Here is a 25,616-nt window from a genome sequence, read left to right as displayed (position 1 = left end):
AGGCCATTTGGGGCTCTTCAGGACACTGACTGGGGAGCATTAGGAGGGGAAACCTGGGCACAAGTTCCCTCACAATAAGAGTAGTAAGGACCATAGCTGAAACCCAGAGAATCCTCCAGCAAATATGAATGAAAAACTGTAACGAAGGCTGCACAATTTAGACCCTTTAGGAGTAAAGGTGTGAATCAACCATGTCAAATAAAGAATGCTGACCAGCTGAGGTCCTGGCTGAGGGCCAGCAAATACAGTGAGGAAGTGGACAAAGAAGTTATAAAACACCAGCTCCAGCCTCGTGAGTTAGACCGCACATCCTTCCTCGATGTACACAGCAGCTCCTCAAGGTGCTACACGCACACAATTTTCTTTCCTCAGTATTTCATGCAAGTTTTGCTGGAAGCTAATTTACCCTTTAATCTTTATTTATTTATTTAAAAAAAAAATATATATATATATTATTGATTTTTTACAGAGAGGAAGGGAGAGGGATATTTAGAAACACCAATGAGAGAGAAACATTGATCAGCTGCCTCCTGCACACCTCCTACTAGGGATATGCCCACAACCAAAGTACATGCCCTTGACCGGAATCAAACCTGGGACCCTTCAGTCCACAGGCCGATGCTCTATCCACTGAACCAAACTGGTTAGGGCTACCCTTTTATTTTTAGGTGTCATTGTTATTCTACATTCTCTTCAGATGAGACTGTGACTGAGGAATCAACGCAGCCCAAAGGTCCACAGATTGCTGAGCTTTGCACTTCCTGTTTGGGGAGAGGATAAAAACATACTGCGAGTAATTATATCTTGGGCAGAAAAAAGAGTTGCTTTTGTGGTATTATTAAAGTTCAAATATGTGTAGAAGGGTGTGCATAGATGCTGAGTGGCTACAGGGGAGGACTATACCAATTACTGAGCTCTTTCCTCTCAGCCTCACCTGTTTTGGGGATACTGGGCATAGAACTGGGCAAATATCCTGCTTTGCCAGCTGGCATACCTTGGGTTTCTCCAGCAGGTGCCCATGAGGGAAGACTCGATGCTGGAGGGAGAGAAGGACTGTGCTCCTGCTCCCACTGGCAGGATTTCAGCCCCATTCCTTTGCCTCTGCAGCAGCAATGTGTTCGTTCCCACAGCCAAGCCCGACTGCCATGTCTGAGCTCAGGACCAGCTGCATTCGTACCCAGACAGCACCAGTTGGGCAGCATCCACAGAGGCAGCACTTCTGGATTTGCTGCCTCCTTCATTTTTTAGTGTTTTCTTTTTGCCCTTTTAGTTACTGAATAAACAATCCTATCATACTATAAACATAACTTGCAAGGTTTCTGTCTTCTATTTGGACCATGACCAATACATGTAGCAAGGAAATGTCTACCTACTGAAACAAGGCCTCAAGACTGTATTGTTTCAAATCCTTTAGACACAATAACCGAGGCTCTGCAAATTTCATTTTCTCTTGGTGTTCCCATAGGCATTGGGCATCCGTACACCCCATATGTCCATCTTTGGGCTAAGCTACTGAGTCTAAATCAACATTCCAAGCCTAGACTGGGAGTGATTTCTCACTTCAAAATCTATTTCCTGCCTGTTTGGCTAAGTGTTCCAGGTTCGCTTATGGTCGGGGACACATGCCTGGATCGCGGGCTCGATCCTCAGGGAAATGCAGGAGGCAGCCAATCAATGCTTCTCTCTCATCATTGAAGTTTCTATCTCTCTCTCCCTCTCCCTTCCTTTCTGAAATCAATAAAAATATATATTAAAAATATCTAATTCCACCAAAACCGGTTTGCTTAGTGGTAGAGCGTCGGTCTGAGGACTGAAAGGTCCCAGGTTCGATTCCGGTCAAAGGCATGCACATTGGTTGTGGGCACATCCCCAGTAGGGGGTGTGCAAGAGGCAGCTGGTCGATGTTTCTCTCTCATCGACGTTTCTAGCTCTCTATCCCTCTCTCCTCCTCTCTGTAAAAAATCAATAAAATATATATTTTAAAAAATAATATATATATATCTAATTCCTTGAACTTCCTTCCATTCCAATATTCCTTACCAAAAATTGAGAATTAAAACCACATTTTGGTATTACAAATGTAAATTGTGTTTTGGCAGTGATTAATACCAATGAGAGAATATCTTAATAACATAGTTACGATACTGACACTGTCTGCACCATCCACATACTCTGTCCTGGGATGCACTTAAAACAAAGACCTGTGCACAGATTACCCATTTCCCTTGTATTGAAGAGGCCACACCCAGTTCTTGCTGATACTTTCCATTTATTACTGCAGTAGACAATTGCTCTGAAAGTGCAACACTAGATCCCTCCTGCCACGGCTTCTGCTCCTCCGCTGGCAGATCCTTGGAAATTCATTCTTAGAGCATGCGGATTATAAGCTTCTCTCTAGGTAGAAACTTATTGCCGCTGCCAATGTCACAAGGAAAACACAAACACACACAGGAATAGAAAGACAAAATGAGAAGAGAACAGGAGAGGAGTAGGGGCCAGTTTCGAATGGCAAACTCAGCAGAGGGGTCTTGGGAAAACAGCCCGCCTGTGCAGAGTGGAAAGAGACTCCCCATATCCCAGCAGCAGCGTCTACATCTGTTAGGTGCACCTTCCCCGTGCCTCTAGAAACCGTAACCGTGTCACGTCTCAGCACAGCAGAGGCCTATGGAGTCAGAGTGAAAAGACCTCTCAAGCCAGGCTGGAGAATGGGTGGTTTGGATAAAGTGACTCTTTAAGCTCCAATATGAAGCTGTTAGGCAGAGTATCTGGAGCGCTCTGAGGGTAAGATGCTGCCTAACAAATAACTCTGGTTTGACCTAGCATAGGGTCAGCCTATTTTTGATGAAAAAAAGTTAAATTTCAATAGTGGAAGGGAGACATAAGCAGCTCTGGAAAACACAAGAGAGTAAAAGATCTGAACAATGAGACAAAACAAAAACAAAAACAAAAACAAAGCTAAAAGAACATGGACAATACACCTAAACACTGGGCATGACAAATCCCTCACTCAAGAACACTTTGCGCACACCCGCCCACACAATAGTCAGGTAGGTGCCCAAAGGAGGGCAAATCCAAATATCTGCTCTCTTTGGAATATCCATGACAATTCTGAGGTTAGGCCGAAGTAAAGACCTCCCTGGGCCTACAGACCTCAGGAGGCAGCCTTTGCCCCCCATTTTAGCCATGTTGCTCCTATGTTTGTTTGCCTGAGCCCTTCACAATGGTCCGGGCACTAGAATTTATTCTTCACATTCCTGGAGTTTAAATCATTGCTAGATCTTTTCCGATCTAACTTCACCTATAACGGAAGCACCTCCCTTTGGCCCCTGTACTCCTCTGTTCTTTTAGGAAAAAACATCCCAAAACAGTGGCAATTAGAGGGTGTTTAGGAGTTGAAAAGTAGGAGAGTAATATAAATACAATAAGGAAATGCCTGTTACTTTCCTATGACTTCTCTGAGACTAGGCGGCTAAGGACCCCTGGTCTACAAGGATAAGTTTTAGGAGAGACCTTAATTTAAGGTACTTCGATCTCTGCTCACAAGAGCCTAGTAAGACAGTGCTCCTTGGAGGTTGCTGTACGATTGGTACTCAGTACTTATTTCAATCCTAGGTGCTTCTCAGCCTCTCTTGACTGCAGTCCTTCTGAGTCAGATGACCCAGCTTCGCTGATGCATGCCCGATCATTTCTGAAGCATGCCTGCAGCAGCCTAACATATGCCAGGTGAGGAGGACTGAAAGCAGGTCTCCAACCACTGCAGACAGGCACAGTCTTGCAAAGATAGCCATCTATCGTGGTCACCTTTTCTTCAGTTGTCCCAGTTTCAGGATCACAGAACTTACCATACTAAGTATTAATACCTGGCAAAAACCAGTTTTTGCTTCTCTTCCTAAATGAGGAGTGTGCAAGAACCCACAGAAACAGGCTGCACACACAGGCCCTGACCATCTGGGGAAATGATTTCAACACTGCCTTCAGCTCCAAATCCCACACTCGGAACCTCTGCTAGAATCCTGCTCCTAACAAACCGGATGCCACTCCAGTTTAGTTTTTAGTCACCTTCTGAGCTGCCTCAGGGGACGTAGAGTAGCCACCTGGATTATAGTTCTAAGTGCAGCAGTGCCTAAGAGGAAAGAGTCCCACACGAGGGAAGACAGAGGGCATAAGGCAGGAGACCATGCAAAATCAGTAACACATTTTTAGAAGGTGGTGGGCTTGGGGGAAGAGGGGAGCAAAATAAACAAAACATCCCAATAATTTAATGGCAAAGCTAGAAGAGCATTTACAGCTATCCTGGGACCTCCAACAAAAATTATTTCCTGGATGCACAGACATTCGTAATACTGACAAGTCTCAGTGGACAGCTCTGGCTGGTACACGTGGTTGCGACACCCTTTGTACAGTAGAGAGGAGCATGGCAGAGGGCCTATGAGGCATCTCGACAGCACACAGCAAAACGAAAGGCTAGACTTCCCCCCACAGTAACCCATTGAAAAAAAAGTGTGTCTATTACAAAGTCACGTTTGCCATCTTTCCACTTTATAAAGTCAGCGATGCTGGAGGGTGTCTAGCAGAATCCATCCTCCAGGAATGAGTGCAAAAGGGACGTCCCTTCAGTAAGCAGATGGAAGGACCAGCTGGAGACCTCCCATTCATTTCGGACAAACACACACATACTTAAGGAAAAGGATTATTGCCAGCTTGTGTACGTTCACAATGTGATTTTTGTATTTCGAAAGCTTGAATTGTCCCTGAAAGAAAAAATGGAGAAAATAGAGCATTCAATACACGGATCATCTATAGGCAACACACACACACACACACACACACACACACACACACACACACACACACGGGAGACCTGAACTAAGCAGCTCTGGGGCCCTCATGACCATGACACAGTCCAGGACCCTCCTTCCTACTAATCTAATGCCGGCACAGCAACCGGCCTCCCAAGTTCCTTCATACACTCCAACTCAACTGTGCAATAGCAAATGACTAGAAACCACCCAACTGCATTTCAACAGGGGGTCTTGTTAATATTAATGTTATGGCACATTCATACAATGGGACACTGTGTAGCTTAGAAAACACAAGGAAGCTCCCTACTAATATGGAAAGATCTCCAAGAGAAGTGGATAAGTTAGGATGCAGGACAATGTGTGCACACAGTATGCTACCTTTTATGAAAGCGGGGATGCGGGAACTAAGGTCACATTCGCCTGTATATATAAAAAAGCAACTCTGTAAGGCTCCATAAGAAAACAGCAGCAGTGACCTGGGGCAGGGGAAGGGAAACAGTGAAAACTGGGCAGACAGAGTCAGAGTGGAAGTGAGACCTCTCTTTTTCTTAGACACACACATACTTAAAAAAAAAAAAAAAAAAAAAAAAAAAAAAAAAAAATCAAACATATGCTTGTATTATGCATTAAAAAAAAAAAATCAACCAACCAAACAACCTTCCCCAGGTTCAAAACTTATAGCAACTTAAAAGGGATATTCTAAGAGGTGAAACTTAGCTATAATTCTTGAAAGAGAAGCATGTATGTGTGTGATAGACAGACTGTAAGATGTGTCCTGTCAGTTGCCTTCGATTGGCTGTAGACCTGTTTGTCATCCACTAGTACCCACCCTGCTCCCACTAGAAATCCAATGGCATCACAGCAGTTCAACTTGCCATTTGAATCTGGAAACCTAAGGGCTGGAAGGGGCACTCAAGATCAGCTTACCTTACCTACTGCTGTGGCCCAGTGCTTAAGACTTAAATTTGTATGAAACTTTGAAACAATAACCTGATTTTAAAATCAGTATTTCCCTTTAACTTTAATGAACATTCTAGAAACTTTGGCTTTAACAGGCCTGTCTTAAAATGACTACAACTGATTGGGCATAGGGAGAGGTTCAGATGAAAAAATATGCTCAGCCCAACCAGGCAGCAAGCAGTTTTCTCCCACTATCAGCGGATGGGTTCTCCCAGTGCTGGCCAGGCTGACTGTGACTAATAGCCCTCACTACATAGAGCATGACTGCAGACAGTACAGATAGATGGGAAACTGGAACTGGTGTGAGCCAACTTGCGTAGGAAGAGATTGATGTTATCACTAAACCCACTGGTGTTTTTGTAACTGACAGGCATGACCATGTAGCTCATTTATCAACGGCTACTGAGCACTTCAATGATTTCTAAGGAGTTGAAGGTTTAAGAAAGAGAACTTAATGAGATGAGCAACTATTTTAAAAGGATAGACCCTGCCCTAGCTGGTTTGGCTCAGTGTCAGCCTTTGGACTGAAGGATCCTGGGTTCAATTCCAGTGAAGGGCACATACCCAGGTTGCAGGCTTGATCCCCAGTGAGGCCCATGAAGAAGGCAGCCAATCAAGGATTCTCTTATCACTGATGTTTCTACCTCTCTTTCCCTCTCCCTTCCTCTCTGAAATCAATAAAAATGTATAAAAATAGCCCAAACCGGTTTGGCTCAGTGGATAGAGCGTCGGTCTGCGGACTGAAAGGTCCCAGGTTCGATTCCAGTCAAGGGGCTGTACATTGGTTGTGGGCACATCCCCAGTAAGGGTTGTGCAGGAAGCAACTGGTCGATGTTTCTCTCTCATCGACGTTTCTAGCTCTCTATCCCTCTCTCTTTCTCTCTGTAAAAAATCAATAAAATATATATATTTTTAAATGTATAAAAATTAAAAAAAAGACAGACGCCACTGAGGTGCCAGAAATAGCTAGTAAATGACAAGGAATGTACCTGATCCTAAGACAGAAAAGCAAACATAACTAATGTGTGTGTGTGTGTTACTTCTGAGCCCTCTGGGATGATGTGCTATAACACTTAGTCTACACGACAGAGGACACCTCTAACAAAGGAGTAGTTAGGAAGGAATGGTTTGTTCTGTTTCATCTCTTATTTTTTAAAAAATCTTTACTCAAGGATATATATATATATATATATATATATATATATATATATATGTATGTGTGTGTGTGTGTGTGTGTGTGTGTATATATATATATTTTAGAGAGGAGGGAGAGATAGAAGGAGGGAGAGAGCGACAGAAATGGAGAAAGAAAGAGTGAGAGAGGAAGAGAGAAACATCGATGTGAGAGACAGATCAATTGGTTGCCTCCTGCACAAGCCCTGGGGATCAAGCCTGTAACTGAGGTACGTGCCCTGTACTGGAAATCAAACCTGGGACAACTCCAGTCTGTCAGCCAACACTCTAACCACTAAGCAAAACTAGCCAGGGCCCTTCTCTTCCTTTTGATGCCACCTCTATTCCCATTAAGCAACTGGATGACAAAAGTCAAGGAGCAGGGAGAAATAAGATGAGTGACTAGAAAGGCAGCGGGTGTGAGAGTAGATTCAGAGAATTTTCTGACTATGGGAGAATGATCTATCTTGAAGTAAGAGAGATGGCAGACAAGGGTCTGGACGAACCCTTTCAGCTGGTTAGTGATGTAAAGAAGAGCATTTTCAAGATGTCACCATCATAAGTTGGTGACCATCTTTTGAAAGAATTCCTGTACTGTACTGGGGTTGGGGCAGAAACAAATTCTTCTTTCTGTGGCAGGTAAACTGTAAGAGCTCCATAACAATTTCCCATTTAGATATTTAATATTTATTCTAATTATTTATAGTGTCATAGATCTCTTCAGAGTCAGAAAACCCAAGACGTTATAATCATGCTAAGGTCTGAAAAGCGGAAAAGGGAAGGAGAGGAGTAAAAAGCCAGGAGAATCAGCTATTTTTCCAGTCTGATACAAAGGATCAGAAAGAGCAACAGGATGGGTAACAGGCTCCTGACAATGACAGGCTGGTGGCAGTTGGCACTGGTCTAGCCTTTCTAAAACAAGTGGGCTGAGAACAGCCTGGTGCCAAATTTAGTCTGAGGAATTTGTTCACCTCAAACCAGCTGGGAGCTGATCCTCTGCTCATCCCTCACCTTGGCTGCAGTAAACAGAGAGATTAAAAGAGGGAAAGGAAGAATGGAGACAGGAAATGGTAAAGGCCACAGGCGACTTTTTGTTTTCTTATAAAAAGATGGGCTTTTGTTCTTTTAAAAACAAACTAAAATTTAGAAAACCCAGCATGAGCTCCTGATAGCTAGCCCCTCCAGCCACCTAGCAATGCTGGGAAGGTGGCGTGGGCTGACAGAAAGTTCTTGTTTTTGATGTAAAAGGTCTTTTAAAAATTTACATTCTCATCTGTGAACTTAGTAAAGGGGCTTTCAAACATCAAGATTTCCACTGTAGCCCTACCAGTATGGGTCAGTGGTTGAATGTTGACCTATGAACTAGAGGTCACGGCTTGATTCCTGGACAGGATACATGCCTGGGTTGTGGGCTCAATCCCCAGTGGGGGGCATGCAGGAGGCAGCTGATCAATTATGCTCTCTCATCATTGATCTTTCTCTTTCTCTTCTTCTCTAAAATCAATCAACCTATCTATATTTTAATATATATACTTTGACTTTTTTTTTTTTTTTTTTTACAGAGAGGAAAGGAGAGGGATAGCCAGAAACATCGATGAGAGAGAAACATTGATCAGCTGCCTCCTGTACATCCCCCACTGGGGATGTATGTGCCCACAACCAAGGCACATGCCTTTGACAGGAATCGAACCCGGAACCTTTCAGTCCACAGGTCGATGCTCTATCCACTGAGCCAAACTGGTTAGGACAAATCTATATATATATTTTAAAAGATGTCTACATTATCCTAACTCATTCCAGGAGATTTTTACATGCCAGGACACGGGACAAGGAAGCCAAAAGACCCACAGTGCCAAAGGGACCCTTTGTCTACTGGATGACACTCTATCCTGATGACAGGGCCTCAGAAATAGCAGAACTCCATCAAAATTGGCTTCTAACTTCACATTTGAAACAGCTTTCTAATCTACTCTCAAAGCAAACACCTTCTTGTACTTCTACAGAAATGGACAAATACAAACTCTGCAAAAAATGAGCTAATAAGGTATTTAATTCCTGAGGAGGAACCACTGGGGAGCAGGGTGGTTGGTTCCTCAGAAAAATGCCTCCTGCTCTTACAGAAACCTGCCCGTGTTGTTGGCCAGTAGGGGCACCAAAATGATTCTGGTCCTTTAGGGAAAGCTGGAAGCCAACTAGGAGAAGCCTCCCTGAGTGTCTGCTCTGATGGGAACTCTGAGAGCACAGTCACAAATTGGGCTTAAGTATTCACACTCTTCAAGGGAACATTCCCTGGGTACGTCCAACCTAGGCGAGCTCGGGCTCCCTCCTGCATATTAAGTAAAACTGCAAAGGTCCTAGGTGCAGTGGGGCCAATTTCAATGCCTAATCTCTCACTGAGTGAGCATACCAGCTTCATTTCCCAAAAATACAGATCACTGTTCTGTGCCTGGCAGCCCAGACACAGAAGTAACCAGAATCCTCTCCCAGCAGCTGACGGGGACCTCTAAGTGAAGGCATGGTGGAAGGGCAATACTGATTTTAATGGGGTGTCAAATCAAACAGTCCTAAAATATTAGCAACCATATAGAATGGCATAAAATATCAGATAGAGGAAAAGTACTTGTAGTTCAATAATAATTTATTTAAATAGCAGTTTTTATTCCTTCACAGATCATGATCTACTTGGAAGGGGAAAATGCAGAGAGGATAAGAGCTAAATGTCAGAGGTGTCTGAACACGAGCTGAGCTGGGTGTGTGCATCTTCTGGGAGCACCTCCTTCAAGGTTAAATCAATAGAGATGAAATATGAAGAAGACCTTCTCAAGTCTGTTAAGTAAGCTGGGCTTGTTTTTGTTTGCTTGTTTATTAGACTCTAGTAATCCTCTCAGACTTTCAAGTCCATGCCTCAAAGAACAGATGTACCTCCTTCATCTTCCCATAAAAAGGACAGGGAAGGGGGAGGAGGGAGAACATAAACTGCAAAATGACAATCATGCACAGATAGGACTTTTCAAAGCAGCTCTAAAATTTTTTTTCTGTGTTAGTGTTAGCTAAAGGAAGGGGGGGGGGGGAGAAAAAAAAAGGGGGGAAAAAAATAAAGGAAGAGGGAATAATTTTAAAATTTCTTCCATTCTGATTATTCCAGTTTCATTTTAAAGCATTTTTTATGGACCTAACATGCTGTTGACTTTTAACAGTATCTTCATTTTATGTATTTTAAGAAGTAACCATTGACAATTAAATTATGACAAAAATCTTATGGTGTGAGTGGCATCATGTGTATGTGCAGGAGTTCTGGGACTAGTATCTATCCTCAGAGTCCTCAGACCTCTGCCACCAGCTTCTGTCCCTCACTTCTAGCTCATCTGTGGGTTAGAAAAAGTGAAAGCCTCACTTCCTCCCTGGGAAGGTGGAGTTCTGAAGCAGCTACTACTGTTGACGTGATCTGTTCCATGCTTAGAAATCCTCTCTTAGGAATGGTGGTGGTGGTGGTGGTGGTAGTGGTGGTGATGGTAGTGGTGGTGGTGGTGGGTGATGTCCAGGAAAACGATCTCAGGTCAAGCCTACACAAATCTCATCCTTTTATCCACCCCTCTCATTCTGAATAAATACATCCCACTTTCCTGCTACAGCAGCAGACATGTTGAGTGGTGCTCAACAAAGAGAGACTCTCCTAACTGATATACAGATGTTCTTCCAGTGAACGCTACACCGGCCTGGCCTTCAACATCCCAAGGCCTCTCTGCTGGGAAACATGCGATGGTTATTACAGTACACACAGGAGCTGTCTCCTATGGAGCCCGGCAGCTGCCCCAGCCCTTTCACTGTGAAAACCTCAAAGTTCTACCACTGGCGCCTCACGACTGACAAACACCTCCTGCAAGCAAGAGACATACTTCTCACCTATTCCATGCAAGTCACAGGACACTGTCAGATGGTTTCAAATGGCCACATCAGAGCAAAAGAAAAAGGACTTGTGGCACATTTATAATCATGAAATGCTGTCATCAGAAAAAATCTGAGAGATGTTAGTCAGTGAAACCTCACTTTCCAAATGAGAAAACAGAGGCACAGTGAGGTTAAGTGGCCTGCCCAGCGTTCACCCCGAGACATGTCTGAACCCATTGTCAGTGTTTTCTGAGACTGACAGTCAGTCAGGGAGGCTGGAGCTGATTCAGAGCTGACTCCATGCTGGCAGAACAAGGTTGGGACAAGTGGGCAGGGCACAGCCCCTAGGAAAGAGGGGTCCTATGGCTGAGAGGCATGTCAAAAGGTTACAGAGAAGATTGACAAGGCCCTACCCTGAGTATGAGAGACAGAGGGGAGCGTCCGATCAGCGGCCGCTGCTGTTCACCAGGCCATGAAACTCCTCCCAGGCCCTGGCAAACCAGAGACAAAAAATAGCACATTCAGATCAAAAGCTTTTTAAGAGGACACATAACCCACATCCCATTCCAGACACTCTCAAGGTTGAGTACAACTCACGATATCCGGAAGCATAGCCATGATCTTTCCCACCTGTACTTCCCCAGCTGGCACTTGTCCTGGAGGCCCCACTGGTGAAGACTAGCCCTCACTATTTCCGAGAGGCTTTGAATCCACTCCTTCAACAAGTCTACCCGGGAGGCCAATGAGGTCGGAGCTAAGCTCAATCATTACAGAAGACACCCCCAATTCTCTGGAGCAAGGGCAGCAGTGGGAGGTGAGGACAGGTGGCAGAAACTTTACTGGGTCTCACCTTGAGGGTAACGGCAGGTACCCGACAGCAAATTTAGTGCCTAAAGATGCAATGGGGAAACTACTCCATCTCTGTTTTAACATTTCCAACCTTCTGACTCTTCTAACTTCAGACCCCAAATTTTTACCAGGTTGTGTCAGAATATACTCATGTAACTATCTTAAAATTTAAGCTATGTAAAAACAAAAAAATGAAGCTATGCAGGTCACAGGTCAAAATTTCAGGGAACAATGCTCATGACTTCCACGCTGATTAACTCAGAAACAAGGATAAGGGATAAGAATGTGACCGAGGGGTATAGCCTCTCAGAGTGCTCAACAAAGAGGCCCTGGGGGACTGCCGGCTGGAAAACAGGAGAAACCCAGAGGCCCTGTGCATCCAGAAGCCCTACCACCTCGTTTTGTGAGGAACTGATGTCTTAACTTTTGCCCCAGCCACTTCTCAGCCCCACTAGGACAGAATGTCTGGTAAGTCCTCTGGGAATTGTGTGTGTGTGTGTGTGTGTGTGTGTGTGTGTGTGTGTGTATGTATATATATATATATATATATATATATATATATATATATATATATATTTGAGAGTTCTAAATCTAAAATGCATTTTTCAAAATTATTCATCCTTGGTTTCAAGGGGTGACAATACCTAGGGTGACAACATATTTCGTCACTTACTACAGGCTTAGATTATGGCTACTAAAATAAAATATTTACCAGACCTTCTAAAGGTAGCTTTTCTTCTTTTTTAAATAGGGAGAGATTAAATACAGGGACTTGGCACAACAAATTCACTCTTCGAGGTGATACTTATACATGTTTCATCAGTATTTCCCTTTTGAACAGGGGCATTTGTAAGTTCATGAGCTACCTCTTAGAATAAGAATTTGATGTGCAGTTAATGGTTTCTTCAGAGTATTACCAAAATTACAAATATATAACTGAAGAAAAATATAAAACTACTAAACAAGTGTGCCCGTCTCTGTTAGTTCACAATTTTCATAGCAAGAAATCTGTTTCACAGCCCATCCTGGTGACAGGAACGTAATGATGAACTCTGAGTCCAGGAGTGACGTCAGAAGGCCCTTTCACTACATTTCAAATTAAGACAGGGCAAAGCAAAATCTGATGCTTGGGCAATGACCCAAGAAACCCCTCTTGCATTTTAACACTGAAATTTAAATTCTATTTCCAGCAACTTAAATGTCCAGAGAAACTGCATGGTTGTGTTGAAGCTTCTTGTCCTGTATCCTTTTGTTTCCAGAAAGGCCTACACTAGTCCAAACAGAGCAGTTCTGTGTTAAAAATCTACACTAATCCATCCTGGCATTCAACTGGCCTCCCATTTTCTTCAGTAGTATCTTCCTCACATATTAAATTATTATGAAGAATGTGAGTGAGGAAATTTCCTCACATGGATACAGTGGAAATAAATTAGTTGGTCATTGTCATTGGCACAATGTAGGCCAATAAATCACTTGCCTAAAGCTAAGTGCGAACATTCTAATTCTTTTCCATATGACATCCCAGGCATACTGGTAATATTGAAACTTGCTTCTTTTAAAGGTAAAAAAAAAAAGTTAAATGTTAAAAATGTCATATGAATGAAGCTTCTAAAATAATAACTGAGATTAATAGAGCCTACAGGGAATTCTGAACAATTTCAAATAACAGAGTCAAAAGAGTCCTTCAGCTCACTTACCAGAAAGCAAGCTGAGAGCAGAGGTCCACGTCTGTGTAACTCCAAACTGCCCCTCCCTCCATCCCTTAAAGCACTCAGCTGGCCCTCAACACTCATGGACAAGCTCCGCCTCCTACTAGTCTGGGCTTTCTTTACTTTGAATATCAGTAGGAGTACCTTTCATAAGGCAGGCCAGCAGTTAACACTGGAGTGACCCAGTGCCACCAGGCTGATTTAGCCACAACAGAAGGGATATTTGGTCACTGCCTACAAAGTTCTATGTTTAAGTGCAATGAAATCTAAACAAGGTTAAGGAAATTCCCCACGATTTGACCCATTTCTCCTCTAGAACAAAGAAATAAAGTCACCTACCCTCAACTTTCTCTGCAGAGAGGGCTGGTCACTTTTCCCAGCTCTGTGGCCCACTCAGTGAAGCGGGCCCTGTCTTCCCCTCTTCCATCTGGGCCAGATGCACAAAGAGATTCAATAGCACTATTCCAAAAGTCATTTCCTCACAACACACTGTCCAGTTTTATCCTGGGGTCCCACAATTCCGGGTGCAAGTCTGTCTTAGATTTCTTCTCAAAATGGAGGACACAGTGAGACACTTGATGCCTCCAAGGACCCAAACCTATAAAACCTTAACTGCAATTGGCCCTATTAGGAGCCATGCACCTGAAGCAAACACTCCATCTAACAAGTTTCCTGTTTCTCAATGGGACCTGCTATTGGCAACACAAGGGTAGGAGGCAGCAGGCAGGTGTCACCTCTGTAGCAAAGCAGCCCTGGTGATGTGTGCAGCAGTGTGTGCCTCTCAGCTTACCTAAGAGTGCAGCAGGAAAAGGCCACAAGCAGTGTATTAGGGACAGGCTGGAAAAACCTAACAGTTGAAAAAGGACATTGGAAACCCAGCAAGGTGGAGGTACACTTGACTGAGAAATCTAAGCCACTCCTACAAAAAGTCCCACCAGAACACTTGGGAGTATTTTTCCTTCATTTTCCCTTAAATTCTCAAGTCCCAGCAGCTGCTGTCCTTGGCTCAAGCAAAGCTATACCTGTGAGAGACACAGGAAGGGAGCAAAGCAGACAAGTTCTGACTTCTGTTCACATGTGTTCACATGAGGAGGCCGAAGGTCAATTTGGTGCTTTCTGATCAACTTACTCGGGAAGGTGATGTCAAGCTCATCCCCTGGACCAATTATATTAGCTGAAATTAAGGTCAATACATGTAACATAATAGCAGAAGGCAAGAGGGATAAGGCCGTAAGAGGTAACTCTTTGACAAATGCTAAAAACAGAGAATAGGCATTTCCACATACCATTTTCTAGAGACTTCAACCAATTTTGTATATGCAAAAAACAAAGAAGCAATGACACCAACACTTCCCGAAGGTTGAGCCCAGGGTGCTGTCCCAGTGTGTGTTTTGTGGAATTACAGGCCACGTGGAGACTGGTGGTCAGTCAGGATGGTACAAGCACAGGGTGTCGCTGCCAGAATGGAACAGCCACTTTGGAAACTTGCGCATTACGCCCATAGCCACCTTCACAGATACTATCAGGCAACCTGACCCAGTGTCTGCAAAAATGTTTCTTTTTGGTTTTGGTGGTAGCTCCCAAGAAAGCCTGAAGTAATACGAGGCTTGCTGCAATTGTACATGCAGGTTAGGGCCTGCAGGCCAAGCTGCAGGTCACACAAGCCAAGCCTCAAAGCATGGGAGGGGCTGCACGTGCTGCAGTCAGATACCCTAAGGAGCAAACTCACGGAGGATGAAAATGCTTCCCCTCCTCAGATTCTAAGGCACAGTTACCCTGGGAGAATGGGAAGGGCTAGAACACTGAGACCTTGCAAGCAGAGTTAGCCCAAAGAGCAGGATGACCTGGCCCTGAAGGGAAAGCGGAAGGGAAAGACTGGCAAAAAGCTTGTGGCTTGGGCAGCCCTGGCAGTGAGAAAACCCCATTAACACCAAGCAAGGAAGCTATATATGTACAGCTACACACAGACGGAAGCAGGAATTTACCTCCAAGCAAGAGATTTCTTTGAAGTAAAGGCAAGTGACGTCAGCAAAGCAAAGGCTGAGGATCCCCCCCTTTCCAACCTTAAGGACTTTCAAGCTGAATTTTACATCAGAAATCACTGTTCTTATTAATCAGCGTGACTAGATGGAGACTGAAATTCAAGTACTGAAAATGGGTCTCATGTTGAGAGCTAGATGTCTCCTCGTTATATCAGACCTCAGCAGAAGTAGAACAAATACCACATGACACTGTACAATGGGCTTATGGAAATGAGGCTGCATTCCCCCAATGGCCCTCCATGGAGAAGTCTGTGCCGTTCCTTAATATGGTGACAGTCATCTGAAAAGCCATTTCTTTGATGCACCATAAAGAGCAAGAGCATGAGACAAGCTAGTTTAGCACCATTTATTAAGTAATCTCAGCTGTTGTTGTAGCTGCTGTGTGTCAGCCTGTTCTTAAAACATAAAATGCTCTTCCAATTCCTCTTGTCCAGGACAGAAGAATCTTCCAGGTAGCACGCCAACAGAACAAGAGACTCCGATGATGCCAGCTTCAATGATGGTGCCATCCAGAGAGGGAGAGGGTCATGGCACATTCAACCGCGGCTTCCAGAGGTTTTGAAAAAGGAGCCTTTGGGGGCCCAGCCTGCCTGGCATTCTAGTGGAAGTGCAAAAGGTTGGCACATTGGGAGAGGAAAGAGGGAGACGGAGGCAAAGTAGCATCTGGGTGTCAAGGAGGGTTTTCTGGTCCCTGTAGCTGCAGGCTGGAGTACTAGGCAGACCTCTGGATAAAGCAGCGAGCAGCAGTCTAAGGCAAAAAGCCCACAGGCATTCCTAGACTCTGTAAGCACTTGAATACATTTCTGCAAGTCAGGAAAAACTGCCTCAGGGAATTAGAAAGGTAGATCAGTGGAGAGGGGAAAGTTGAAAAATACCTCTTGCCCTTCCTATCCAGGTGAAAAGCTTGCTTTGGGGAATGGGGGCGGGCGGGGGTGTTTAGAAACCTTGAATGTAAGAGTCCTAGAAAAAGTAGGTGTAGACCTCTCCAGCCTGGACTGAGTCTAGTGGAGGGCAGAAACTACTTCTACCCCAGAACAAAGAATAGGAAAAATGTGTTTAGAGAAAAACAATGCTAACACAGGACTGCTAAGTCAAGCAACCAGGGCAATGGCCAGCTAATAACTCTTGGCTGCTTCATTGAGTCATAAGCAGCCATTTGATTATGAATGAACTCCTATGGCAGTGTTCCCAGTTAAAAACTGGCCCTAAGCTAGTTTTAGCTAACTCCACCCACAATATCATCTGTGACTGCATGGGAAAAAGACTCCCAAAATGGTCTGCTGAACACCATCACTGGGCTCATTATGGTCTTTAATAAGAATAACTTTATGATGATATCATTTCTAATGATGATGATGATGACAGCAACAATAGTACTTGGCCCTGTAAGAGCCGTCTCCATCTGAGGACCTTCCATTACAAAGATTCAATCAGCCTCCCAACAAACCCGTTAGGTAAAGTTATCATTATCCCCCATTTTACAGACGGGGGAACTGAAGCAGAGTGGCAGAGACTTGCCAAAGGCACACAATGATGCTGGAGTCAAAGGAGAGAACTAACCCTAAAAGTCCCAAATCCTAGTTGGCTAGCTCTCCGACTCCTAGTTGGCTAGCTCTCCATCCAGTTTTGAGGAAATCTAATAGCCACTCCCCATAACTTCATCATAGTAACCTGAACTTATTTCTGACACTAAGTCACTGAAGGAGCAATCCTAACCAGTGATTCTGTGTGGATGTCTGGCTCCATTTCTCTAAGTCCTAGAAAGAGGGCAAAGCCAAGCCTATTTCCTGTTGGCATTTATGCTTCTCTTAGATTCTACTCTAGCAAACACTCCATTCTGCTTCCTCTAGGACTTCAGCTCTACACACAAGGAAATGGAGTCACATTCCTGATAAGAAGTTAATTTCCCTGGACAAAGAAACACACTGAAGCTAACAGGTTAAAAGAAAAACATGCAAAAGTGGAGGGTTGGAATGGACAGGGAGGACCTTCTTGTTCAGTGAAATTATCTTTAAAACAAGCAAGAAAAAGGAGAGCGCTTTGTCTTTCATTTTAAGTCAGTGGTTAGCCAATGAAAGACAAGACAGCCCATAGAAACAAAGCAAGCCCAGGCTCTGCAACTGGGATTCTGCAGAGGGGTTCTCTCTGACACAGTGAGGTGAGCAGGGAGCCTCACCAGCAAAGAGCTGCTACAAGTGGCCAAAAGCATTAGAGGGGGAGCCTGCTCTGTACTTTTTCCACAAGTCAGTCTCCTGTGACCATATTCCTCTGGACCCAGCTAAGAACCTACTTCTGCTAAGGTTAGGGATATGCACCCCCAAACCCCCCCAACACGTACTTGATGCTGTCGGTGTGGGTTTTGTATTCCATAATGGTGTTGGGAGGTAGGTTAAGCACTCGCCGAAGTGTATCCCGGATTCGGGCTGTGGTTGCTTGGTCGCTGGCAGTCTTATTCCATATTGAAATAATGTCCTCCTACAGGAGAACAGAGGGACTCATCAAAGCAAACCAGAGGCAGTGAGGAGAGCAAAGGCAACACGAAACCAGACCTGCCCACAGGAAGCTTACCTGAAACCGGACAGAGACTACAGCCCCACAGATCTCCTCCCCAACCATGAACTGTTCCCCCAACATGGCCAGGATGAGGTTCTCCCAGCAACGTGATGCCAAGCCCTTCCGCAGCCGAATAATCCACTTGCCACCATTTTTATTTGCATCATCCTATAAAAAGACAGAAAACATTGAAGTTAAAATATGGTTTCACAGCTTTCTTTCTTTCTTTTTTTTTTTCTTCCACGAACACTAAAAGCTTTTGTCACTTTCCAATTATTCAACTTTATAGGAAAAATGTTAAGGAGAAAAGAGACAGAAAACAAAGAAAGACAAGGTGGAAATTCTTATACACACCATTACTAAAAGTGGCTGAATATATGATTTAAAGAGGATATTGTCCAAGAATTAAAAAAATAAAAAATAAAAAAAAAGAATTCTGCCCTGGCCAGATGGCTCAGTTTGTTGGAGCACCACCCTGTTCACCAAAAAGACTGCAGGTTCAAGTCCCCGTCAGGACATATACCTAGGTTATAGATTTGATCCCGGTTGGGGCATGTACAGGAGGCAATCTATCAATGTTTCTTTTTCACATCAATGTTTCTTACGCTCTCCCGCCCTTCCTCTCTCTCTAAAATCAATAAACACATATTCTCAGGTGAGAATTAAAAAAAAAAAAAATCCTTTTTTTGAAACTACTTTAGCAATCAAAATGAAATATCAGATCTCAAACACAGATCATGTCTCACTTTTATTATTTTCATTCCTCACTTTGTTTGCTAAGAGTTTACCAAGTGTCATCATGTCCCAAATACACAAATGGGAAGCCACAGTCTCTCCCAGACTCAGTTTAGTTGAAAAAACAGACAAGACATTAATTACATCAGGACAGTCTGTCGCGCATTGCCATATCAGAGGTATGCACAGTAAACTAAAGAATGAGACCTCTAAAAAGATTTAAAAAAGAATGAGACTTCCAGAAAATACTCAAGAAGAGGAAACATTTAAGCTGGGTCTTGAGGGGCACAGGAGTCAGCCAGGCAGGGCAGGTGAAGAGGCTGCAGGAAATGATGGGAGACGAGGCCTGAAAGGTACACTAGCTACAAGATCACGTGAGCAACAGAGAGCTGCATAATATGTTTAATTTTGTGGGTGGGTGGGAAGGAAGGTGTGATCACATTTGTCTTCTAGAAAAATGCCATGATATAAGAATAAAAGATGGATTTCAGCAAAGCAAAAAGATCAGCTCTTTGGGTCTCCAATTAGTGCCTGTAAGCTTATTTTTTTTACCGACTTTAATAATAAGTACACTAAGGTAATATACTACACACTCAGCCAGTTCTATGGGAATAAGGGGGAAAAAAACAGCCCAGCCATTCTGGCTCAGTGGTTGAGCGTTGACCTATGAACCAGGAGGTCGGGGCACATGCCTGGGTTGCAGGCTTGATTCCCAGTGGGGGATATGCAGGAGGCAGCCGATCAATGATTCTCTCATCAAAGATATTTCTATCTCTCTCCCTCTCCTTTCCTCTCTGAAATCAATAAAAAACAACTATATTTTAAAAATTAAATAAAATGCAACCTATTTTTTAATGTTGTTTCATACCATTTTAGTGATGAAATAATCTTTCAAAACCACCCAGCACCAACCCATCCAGACAAACAATGGCACTAGTATCTTTTCCTGGAAGTCCCAACTCTTAAGGATGTACCAAACAGTAATGCAGTTTTGAAAGAAGGCTTTAAAGTACTTTTAACCTTGGCAGGGCTCCCCCCAAAACCCCTCATCTTGCTGAGGCCCTTAGTCCTCACCTCCCACATGGGTTTAATTCCTTCTTTGAAGAGATGAAAGTCACTGTGGCCTGTCAGGTCCCCAGGACGTACCATGTGGCTGTAAAACCTCCAGAATTGCTCCACCTGTGAAGAGAGGGCCCCAGAGTACAGAAGATGTGACCTTTCTTTTTCTTTGAATGCAAGACTTATCTAAGAGAAAAGCATAAACATGGAAGACACACTGTTACAGGCTATACTTTGAAAGGATACATTTTCATTTGGAGGACTGTGTGGGAGGAAGGGTGTGTTAGATGAAAGCATATGGTATAGCTGGATAAAAGAAAAACGTAATATTGCTGATACAAGAAAAACTCTAAGACCTCAGCCAGGAACGTTGGCTAGTGAAGTCATGCCAGTCAATATGCATCCTCCCACAGAGGCCACAGGATAACCAGGACATGATGTGAGGACCTTGTTTTACATAATGGAAACCCTTTAGCTCTAAGGTGTATTAAGTGCCACATAACCTGAGTCTAAATGCATTTTTTAGAACCAAATACTCTCTTTCTTTAAAAATATATTTTTTTTTTATTAATTTCAGAGAGGAAGGGAGAAGGAGAGAGAGAAACGTCAGCGATGAGAGAGAATTATGGATCGGCTGCCTCCTACATGCCCCACACTGGGGACTAAGCCCACAACCTGGGCATGTACCCTGACCAGGAATTGAACCGTGACCTCCTGGTTCATAGGGTGATGCTCAACCACTGGGCCACGCTGTTCGGGCCTAAATACCCTCTTCATCAAAGACTGTTTACTCAAATACAGCATTAGCTACAGTGAAATACATTTTAGTTCTACTTAGTTACTGAGCACAGTGATAAAATCAATCCCATGCCATATGCTGCATCGTGGTGCCTTTCTAAGGCCAGGACAGTCCAAAACCAAGTAGGACTTAGCCTCTAATACTTAGGGTTTAAGTCCCTCTTCTTCTCATATATATGTATATTTCAATTACAGTTATATTCAATATTATCTTGTATTAGTTTAAGGTGTACAGCATAGTGATTAGACTTTACCAAGTATTCTCCCTGTATCCATCTGGCACCTTACACGGTTAGTACAATACTAGAGGCACGATGCACGAAATTCATGCAAGAGTATGGCTTTCTTCCCAGACTGCTGGCACTGGCTTCCCTCGGGCATCCGGAACCCGGGCTTTCCTCACAGCCCCAGCTTGGTCCAGAAGGACATCGGTCTAATTAGCATATTATGCTTTTATTATTATAGTTTTTTTTTTAAACTATATTCCCTATGTCATACTTAACATTGCCGTGACTATTTTGTAACTACCAATTAGTACCTCTTAATCCCTTCAACTTTTTTACCCAATCCCCCTACCCCTCACTCCTCTGACGAACTTCAGTCTGTTCTCTTTAGGTCCCTCTTCTTACCTAGAAATCTATGTTTCTCCTTGCCCCTCTTTCAAAGTCTTGTTAGAAAAGCTGACACCCTTCTCTCGCAATTGCAGACTTATTTATACCCATCATGCTAGCCCTTACGGTTCCTCTCAGTGATGCCTTGCAACATGACTTTCTTATCCCTGTCTCACTACAAAGTACTGGCCAGTGAAGAGGCACACTTTAGGAGGAAAGAGAAGATGTACAACAGTCTGGAGAGAAACAACTTTTATTGCCAACTCACTGCCCAGGCGGCTCTAGACAGACACACAGCAAGACACCAGAATTGTGCAGCTGAAAATGGATACTTAGTACATAGAGATTCAGGTCATATTTCTAGATCTGGTCAGCAACTAAGAAAGAGACCTTACACTGTGTACAATGGCTACTCCATCAGTCCTCTAAGAACAGAAGCAGAGGCAGTGTCTCATGTTACAAAGAAGTCAGGAATGAGCACCATTTATAGGACTTTAACGCAGTCTCTCATCTCAGCAACTGCTATGCTTAACTGTATGAGGGATAGTAAATGGTCAAATGTATACAATGAGCAATAATCTTCCAACCTGAACACAGTGGGGAAAAATAGGGTACATCAAGTAGAAACTGTGTCTCACTGTAAAATAGGAATTAGAGAGGGACTGTGGGGTAGAAACATTCCCCAATTCCTCAATCAAGCACTGCTTCATTAATGATTTGGCCCTCTCCAATCTTACAGCCAGACTGTACAATTGTACAGTCACAATCTTATATCTATATTCATAAGAAATGAAGTAGACAGCTCAAGAAATATTATTAAACTTTAAAAGACGTTTCTCCTTCTCTTTAGGCAATTTTGGTTTCTGAAACTCTTTATTGAAACAACAACAAAAAAATAAGTGTTCAGACTCAGAATATGAGGTACAGAAAAGACCTCAGAACTACCTCACTCATTTTATAGTTGAGAAAATGGCTTCAGAACTTGCTTCAGCCCAGAGTCAAGCACCAGATAAATGAGTCTTGCCACCCCCAAATCCAATGCTCTTCCCATTTTAAAACACTGCCTTTTAGTCACCCTGATTTTAAGAACTTTTACCAGTTAAATACTAGGATTAAAGACAAATGGAAATACTGCTTTGGATTTAATAAAAGATTTCACAATGTTGCTGAAACCAGTTTGGCTCAGTGGTAGAACGTCGGTCTGCGGACTGAAAGGTCCCAGGTTCGATTCCGGTCAAGGGCATGTACGTTGGTTGCGGGCACATCCCCAGTGGGGGGTGTGCAAGAGGCAGCTGGTCGATGTTTCTCTCTCATCGACGTTTCTAGCACTCTATCTCTCTCCCTTCCTCTCTGTAAAAAATCAATAAAATATATTTAAAAAAAAAAAGATTTCACAATGTAATTATTTCTCTGTGAGGGTTTAATTCTGTGAGGCTTTTCTTAATGCTGTGAATTACATGACATCTGACTTCAAACACTGTCACACATCAAGTGAGTACTGAAGAACCTTGAACCCCAGATGATGCTCATGGCCAACTCTATTCAACTTACCATATATGCCAAAAGAGAAAGCAAAACCCTCCTTTCCCAAGCTGGGTAACTTCACATATGCTTTCTTTAAGAGGAAAAGAAAAGTGCTAGGAATATTGGTAACTACTACAAAATAACTGAACAGAATCCTGAATGAATACTCCCCAGAGCAGTGTCTTCTCTGATCCTCCAAATGCTCTACCAGATGTTCATAAATAAAGGCTGCTCTTTTACCTGTAAAGGTATTCCATTCCCATATAGCAGGTAATAAAACGTTTGTGATAGATTCAGAGATGTTAGGACTACAGTTTGGACCCCTGAACAACATGGGTTTGTTCGAACTCCCCGGGTTATTTGAAAAAACAATGTAAGTGGACTCTCCTTGTGCTTCCCAATAGCACTTCTGTCTCCCTGTGTTAGAATTCCTAGCTACGTCTTATTTCCCTAATGACAAAGGAATTAATTCATTTTAGAACCCTAATAGTCCCTTGAATTCATTCAACAAACAATTCTTGAACCAAATATGCACCAGTGCACAAGCTATTTTTGATATTTCAAAAAAGCCTAAATTTACCAGTGTTAAGGGAGCATATATCAACTCAATATAGTAATGGGATGACCTGATTACCAGTTATATATGCAGTATATTTGATCAATAATAAATAGATAGCCAAGACTGGTTTGGCTCAGTGGATAGAGCGTCGGCCTGCAGACTGAAGAGACCCAGGTTCAATTCCGGTCAAGGGCATGTACCGTGGTTGTGGGCATATCTCCAGTGGGGGGTGTGCAGGTGTCAGCTGATTGATGTTTCTCTCTCATCGATGTTTCTAACTCTCTATCCCTCTCTCTTCCTCTCTGTAAAAAATCAATAAAATATATTAAAAAAAATAATAATAATAGATAAATAAATGTAGCTTGTCTAGCACAATGCAAATATTTAAAAAACTGAAGGCTCATGTCATGCATTCTGGTATATTGGAAAGGTGAAAGAATATGGGCTTTGGAATGGGGCTTTTACAGGCTGCCAAACCCGAGTTTCAACACTGGTTCCTCCACTTAGTCAAGAAAATTACAAGTGACTTGACTTTAGATCAGATACTTAACCCAAGTTTCCCTTTTCTCATTTGTAAAATATGGATAACATCACTGACCTCAAAAGGCTATAATAAGCTGAAACCGGTTTGGCTCAGTGGATAGGGCGTCGGCCTGCGGACTGAAAGGTCCCAGGTTTGATTCCGGTCAAGGCTGGCACATCCCCAGTAGGGGGTGTGCAAGAGGCAGCTGATCGATGATTCTCTGTCATCGATGTTCCTAACTCTCTATCCCTCTCTCTTCCTCTCTGTAAAAATCAATAAAATATATTAAAAAAAAAAAAAAAAAAAAAAAAGGCTATCATTAGGATCAAAGGAAGTTACATAAAGTGTCTTTTCTCCTTATGACTTTACTGTAACATTTACTGCCTATTAAAGTTTCCTTTTCCAGTATCTGCATTTTAAACAAGGCAGATACCCCAACAATTTCAAAAAAATAACAACCCCCCCCCATTTGATTCTTCCCAGAGATACAATGTATAGCACATAGTAAGTACATAATCTGTGTTGAACAAGACAGCTTCTTAGGGAAGACAAACCTAGCTATCTATGAAGGTGATAAGACAGAGCCTGGGCTCCCTGTTCTGACAATACCCACAAAAACAATTAGAGACTTCCTTTTCATGCTGAAGACAGGAAAAATATGGTATTTTATACATAATTATAAACAGATCCAAAATCCTAATGAAAGGGTCTTATATACAAAGGAAACTTTTGAACTTTACTCTTGACTTAACCATCAAACTTCATGAGAATAGATACCATGTACTGTAAAATTTTCGCCCTGGTTGGCATGGCTGAGTTGTTTGGAGCATTCTCACATGCACCGAAGGGTTCAATTCTTGGTCAGGGTGTGTATGGGAGGAAGTCAATTGATGTTTCTTTCCCCCTCTCCCTTCCTCTCTAAATTTTTAAAAAGTTATATCTCCACCCACTCCTGGACACTGCACATAGTAAGGACTCACTAAATATCTACTTAAACAAACCTATATTTTTATATTGTCCCTTTCTGATCAATTCCACAATTAAACACTAATACCTATGGATATCTAATGAGAAACCTAAGAATGAACAAATCTGACCTCGGGGACTCAGGTCAGCTGACTAAGGAAACCAGAATCCTAGAGGTTACCAGGAGGATAAACAAACATAATGATAAAAATACAGGCATGACTTTACTACTGAGGCTCACTAAGTACTCACAGAAGCAAAGGTGCCAATCTGTTTGATATTCTGTTCATAGCTCTGTGAGCTGGTGGGTCGGCCGGGGGTTCTCCTGGAGTACCAGAAAGTGTAGTTGTACTGCAGGGGATGCTCTGCTGGTCCCGGGACAACAGCCTGTACATTAAAGGTGTGTTAGTCCTGGTCATTTATCACATGCTCTGAGTGAGAAAACATTTTATAGCATCACCCTTACCACCTCCCCAATTTAAAAAGGATACATGCTCACCCTAGCTGGTTTGGCTCAGTGGATAGAGTGTCAGCCTGGGGACTGAAGGGTTCTGGGTTCAATTCCAGATCAGGGTACATGCATAGGTTGCAGGCTTGGTCCCAGTGGGGAGTGTGCAGGAGGCAGCCGATCAATGATTCTCTCATCATTGATGTTTCTCTCTCCCTCTTCATTCCTTTCTGAACTCAATAAAAATATTTTTAAAAATTAAAAAAATAAATACATGCTCAATTACCTGCAATGTGCTCACGATTCTGTTTACACAGTAAATTTCTGTAGTAGTTAATGGATTCTAAATTCCTGTAACATTTTACCTATGTTCTTATAGCTTTTGTAACTTTCTACTGTATACATATTTATGTTTGT

General features: G+C 43.0%; 1 protein-coding gene across 10 annotated transcripts in view; it reads right to left on the bottom strand.

Moving 5' to 3' along the window:
- Nucleotides 1-2,252: 2,252 nt before the first annotated feature.
- EIF4E2 (eukaryotic translation initiation factor 4E family member 2) overlaps nucleotides 2,253-25,616 on the bottom strand; it is a 31,436-nt gene continuing 8,072 nt past the window's right edge. For 2 of the 10 annotated variants that reach the window (XM_036420625.2, XM_036420631.2), the window contains exons 3-7: nucleotides 25,004-25,138; nucleotides 19,786-19,956; nucleotides 17,992-18,144; nucleotides 17,762-17,898; nucleotides 15,756-16,021 (exon numbers count right to left, since the gene is read on the bottom strand). In XM_036420625.2, coding sequence (XP_036276518.1) covers nucleotides 15,949-16,021; nucleotides 17,762-17,898; nucleotides 17,992-18,144; nucleotides 19,786-19,956; nucleotides 25,004-25,138 — 669 coding nt within the window. In that variant the 3' untranslated portion in view covers nucleotides 15,756-15,948. Of the gene's footprint in view, nucleotides 4,752-11,236; nucleotides 11,315-15,755; nucleotides 16,022-17,761; nucleotides 17,899-17,991; nucleotides 18,145-19,785; nucleotides 19,957-25,003; nucleotides 25,139-25,616 lie in introns of those variants that run through there. The other 8 variants (XM_036420626.2, XM_036420630.2, XM_036420635.2 and 5 more) reach the window with 8 other exon arrangements.

This window comes from Pipistrellus kuhlii, unplaced genomic scaffold (genome assembly GCF_014108245.1).
Source record: "Pipistrellus kuhlii isolate mPipKuh1 unplaced genomic scaffold, mPipKuh1.p scaffold_m20_p_7, whole genome shotgun sequence".
In the NCBI taxonomy this organism is placed as follows: domain Eukaryota; kingdom Metazoa; phylum Chordata; class Mammalia; order Chiroptera; family Vespertilionidae; genus Pipistrellus; species Pipistrellus kuhlii.
Note: the sequence above shows the minus strand (reverse complement) of the source record. Positions and strands in the feature narration are given on the sequence as shown.